The sequence below is a fragment of the Agelaius phoeniceus genome, chromosome 1 (assembly GCF_051311805.1).
Source record: "Agelaius phoeniceus isolate bAgePho1 chromosome 1, bAgePho1.hap1, whole genome shotgun sequence".
Lineage (NCBI taxonomy): Eukaryota > Metazoa > Chordata > Aves > Passeriformes > Icteridae > Agelaius > Agelaius phoeniceus.
Genome location: NC_135265.1, coordinates 91,099,783 through 91,104,446, shown reverse-complemented (window position 1 = coordinate 91,104,446; position 4,664 = coordinate 91,099,783). Strand labels below are relative to the sequence as shown.

At 40.8% G+C, this 4,664-nt stretch overlaps 1 protein-coding gene across 1 annotated transcript in view; it reads right to left on the bottom strand.

Annotated features, from left to right (window-relative positions):
• Positions 1 to 472: 472 nt before the first annotated feature.
• The window catches only part of IRX1 (iroquois homeobox 1), a 5,768-nt gene continuing 1,576 nt past the window's right edge, over positions 473 to 4,664 (bottom strand). The window contains exons 2-4 of the mRNA XM_054640256.2: positions 1,876 to 2,890; positions 1,241 to 1,313; positions 473 to 870 (exon numbers count right to left, since the gene is read on the bottom strand). Coding sequence (XP_054496231.2) covers positions 813 to 870; positions 1,241 to 1,313; positions 1,876 to 2,890 — 1,146 coding nt within the window. The 3' untranslated portion in view covers positions 473 to 812. The remainder of the gene's footprint in view (positions 871 to 1,240; positions 1,314 to 1,875; positions 2,891 to 4,664) is intronic.

The window sequence follows — 4,664 nt, the reverse complement described above, 5'->3', positions numbered from 1 at the left end:
ATTCTTTTTCCTAAACTATGATTTTTTTTTTTCATTTTGGGTGAGAATATATACCAAAGCACTAAAGCTCTTGATCCAACTTAGCAACCAGTTTGGACAGCAGTTATACACTAGGGACCTATGAAAAAACTTTCTATTTCAGTTTTAAGAAACTATTTTGTAGTGTAAGTGGAAGTCAGGTCCATTCATGTCTGGAAAATGGATACTATAGAACACATCTGAATCATCACAAATGAAAAAATAACTTTAATATTACTAAGGCCATCTTCACTCAACTTTGTAAATTTGCGTGTATAAAAAAGGAAGCTCGCAGCTTGTTTTTGGCAAAATAGCTTGGATTTGCTACTTGAAGTTTCAGTTACCCAAAGGAGGAGACTTGACTTTTTTAGAAAACTAATTATAAATGTTTGAATAGATTTGTAATATATGTATAAGATCTATAGCAACAGAATACATACCTGAAGAGAGCTCATAATTTCATTTAGTTTATTAGACAAAAATATATGATTTAGACAAGTTTTGCTGACGTGTTATTTACAATCTGAAATCACTCTATATACAGAAAAAAGAAAACCACAAACACATGGGAAACATTTACCAAACAAATAATCCAAGAATGGTTAGAATAACACGATCTGAAATGGTACAATGAGGAAGGGGATCCATCTACAGATTTGTGTAATGCTTTTATGGATTTGCACCACCTTATTGCAAAAAGAGATTGATGGGAGTCGTTTATACCGTTTCCTTTTTTTTCACTCTCTCTGTCCTTATTACCAGTCTCTGTAATATTTTTTCACCAAATCATTTAATCAAGCAGAAGGGAGAGCTGTTAAAATTCTCGGTGTTCCCTCTTGCTGAGCCAAAGAGCTGCAGGGGGGGAGGAAGGGAGAAGGGAAAAAAAAATGTAACAATCTTTCAGAAAAAAAGTATCTTTTTTTTTTTCAGTTGTGCATCTACTGCTATTGCATGTGAGTAATTGATAATCGCACAAAAATCATTGTCTCTTGTGTAATTAACACAAGATCTTTGAGATCTGTTAGGTTTTAGAAAAGTTACAGTCTGGCTATGTACAATTGCAATTTAGTCTAAGTTTGAAAAGATTAGAGCAACTCCTGTGCTGTTCCCATTGTCGGTATGTATTATTATGGTGATGATTAGGTGCTATAATTAGTCTTTATTATTCAAACACTCTGTTTCACATAAGTAACATTCCTACAGTGAAAACAAACAAACTCACTTGTCACGGACAGCCTGGAAGGGCGATTTTAGCGGCTGGGGTGGGGAGTCAGTTCTTGGTACATTTTCTCTTTCTAGAAGGAGACAAAAAAAAAAAAAAGAAACAAAACAAAACAAAACAAAAAAAAAAGAAAAAAAAAGCCAAACAAAAACAGGAGAACCATTTTAGAATAACAGCAGTAAGAACCTGGACCCTGCAGAGAACACACTCCCCTCTCACCCTCCTGTTCAGACCTGAACACATACATGTGTATGTGTACAGCGCTATACCCTACTTTCAGTATTTAAGTAGTCTGCAAGCTTTTCTTGACACATTTCTTACTGTTATTGAAGTTATTGGGAGATGAGGATCATGAAACAGGGAAGGAAAGCTCAAACCTATACATTTCACTGCGCTCTTCCTGAATTTTCATCTTACTTGATGGGCATATAGGGTGAGAATGTAATAGGCCACGTGAAATGTGCTTAATGTATGTGACAAACACGCTGGGTGGGGGGCCGGAAATCAAGGCTAGAGTAAACTGTAGCTCCATTAAAAGCAATCAGTTACACCAGTGTGACACCATTCCTCAAGGAGAAGTTCACGTGCACGTGTTGGGGGTGGAGGGAGAGGTGAAAGCCTGATACATTAATTACCTATGTGTTTGGGACTGGTCCTCTCTGAAGGTTTGTCGCTGCTTAGCGCGCCCAGGGTTGCTGTTAAAACAGAAGATTGTTGCTGGGCCTGGAGGTGGTGATTGTGATGAGCAGCATGATGGTGATTTACTCCCAAAAAGGACCTCACATTTAGAAGGGAACTCTGAGTGAGGAAAGCCCCATTTGTCCAGTTGTGAAATTTGCCAATCTGGCATGTGTAGAGTCCATGGCTAGGGAGAAAAGCAGGGTGCTGAATCTGAGGAGAAGTGTGGTTAACCTGGGGAGGAGGGGGCGGAGGAGGAGAAGATTTCAGGGCACCATCAGGACTGGTTGCCGTCTCTGCCAAAGACCATATCTTGGGTTTGCTGTGAGACGGCATCTGTAAATTGTTCGGTCCCCCAGGACTGATGATTCTCGTGCTATTGTCAGAGGCCTCCTTCACCATGGCCAGCGCGTCTTTGGGTTTCAGCCCTTCAGACCCTGACAGTGCCAAATCCTTCTCCTTTTCCAAGTGCTCCTCTTCACTGCTTTGTCTCAGGAGCTCAGGCTTCTCCTCCTCTTCCTCATTGCTCTGCTCCCCATCATTCTCATCAATTTTATCTATATCTATGCTCTCCAGGTCAATTTCCTCATCATCTTCATTCTTCTCGGGGTCCCCCTCATTGTCACTCCCGAAGAGGTTTGCATCTTCTTGGTCCTTACTCCTGGAGCCCCAGGTCACCTTGTTCTCCTTCTTGAGCCGCCGGCGGGCGTTGGCAAACCAGGTGGAGACCTGGGTGAGGGTCATCTTGGTGATGATGGCCAGCATGATCTTCTCACCCTTGGTGGGGTAGGGGTTCTTGCGGTGCTCGTTGAGCCAGGCCTTGAGGGTGCTGGTGCTCTCCCGGGTGGCATTTTTGGGCCGCCCCGGGTCCCCGTACTGGAATTGTCCATAGGGATAATAGGCGGGGGCAGTGTGGGCAGCAAAGGTAGCAGGATGGACACCCGGATTATCTTTCAGCTCGTACTGGGAGCCCTGCAACACATTCAGACAAGCGGAGAGGAAAAAGCACATCAATTATCTCGTTAGCGTCTCTAACAGACCTGAATAGGCTACTCCGGGAGCCGGAATACGCCTTTCAGCGTTGCAAAGGGTCTTCACAGCCGAATTCGGCCCTGCCCGTTCCAGGCTCTTCACATTTAGGTCATACAGAGAGGTGTTCCCAAATGATTCCCGCTTCTTGCAGGGAAAGGAAAGAGAGGTGCTAAGCGGGGCTCTGACAGACATTATGAGTATTTTCTCCCCAAACCAAACCAAACTGAACCAAACCAAACCAAACGATGGAAATACAGCAACTTCACCTTCACCTCAGCAAGAAAATTTACTGTGCCCTTGAAATTATCAGGCACATAGAACAGGTACTACACCGCAGTTACCAACTAATGCCCGCGCACAGCGCCGCATTTATCTGCAAAGTATCCAGGAGGATGTTAGAAATGCATGCAGAGCATTCTTTATTTTTGCTCCTAATGAGATGAGGCTGGGGGGGATGAATGCACAACTTCAGTACGAAGAGACTTATAATGTGAAAGACTTTGCACACACATGCCAACAGCACCACTGCCGCTCCCCAAATCATACACCAAAATTCTGGAGTAAAACATTAACTTCTCACTGTTAGAACAGGCTTTAAACTCGGGAATGAAAACTGATCCATGCATTGTAGAATATGGATACGTAGACACTTTATCTCATAAGTTTTACTTTGATCCGTCCAGAGCAAACACAAGTTGTTTACAAGTGTTTAAAGACGGTGATTTATTTGCAATCAATATTCTTTTTATCATCAGTAGTAAAACACAGCAAGTCAAATTATCCCATCAGGTGTTTTGGTAAATAACATTTTATCTTTCTAGCAACCTCATTAGGCCTCATTATTACCGCAAATTGTCCAGATATTAACCTAATATTTTAGTTCTTAATTTGCAAATGTTCAGATATTTAGAATTTATTTCGAAATATCACCGTCATGGTTAATCACTGTAATAAAATACCAGGATACTTTGTGAGTAGGAACGGGAACTGTTCCAAAATAGCTAACATTTCAAGCAGTTTTCTTTCTTTATTTCTTCTATTACGATCTCGCCTGTTTTTTTGTTTTGTTTTTGTTTTTGTTTTTTGCCTAGTCCAGGAATACATTCTTCATACTACTATGTCATAATTTATGTCAGCCTTAGAAATCGACCTCTTCAATAATGTTTGTGAAGAAACTAATTAAACTTTGTCAAACAGTTAAGAAGGATCATGTATTTTAATTTCAGAGACGCCGCTTATACACAAAGAGTAGCCCGATGCAATTTTTGTAATGTGTTACAGAGTAGGCTTTCTGCACTCTCTTTATTCTCCTGTCTTCTGTTATTGTTGCTGAAATGATATTTTTTGTGTAAACTCTGTTGGGAATTCTTTTGAAGAAGCCACTTGTGAATCACTCATTTCTCCTGTCTCAACTTTTACTGCATTTCCAAAATCAAGGTTAAAAAAAGAGTAGGAAATGCATGCTGTTTAAAGTGACTTTACAGGAAATGTTTGCAGTAGAAAAATTATCTGTTTTCAGGTGCTGTCCCTTGTTCAACAGCGTATTTTCCTATTTGCCTACATATATTTATTAAGAACCCTAACAAGTTATGCATTGCGTGCATTCAGTTATAAATATTCACACTTTTTCTGTGTCGGGGGAGAGAAAAGAGGAACATTTAGAAAATTAAGTGGAACCTATGCGTAGCGCCGCCGACAATTTTGGTGATACCAG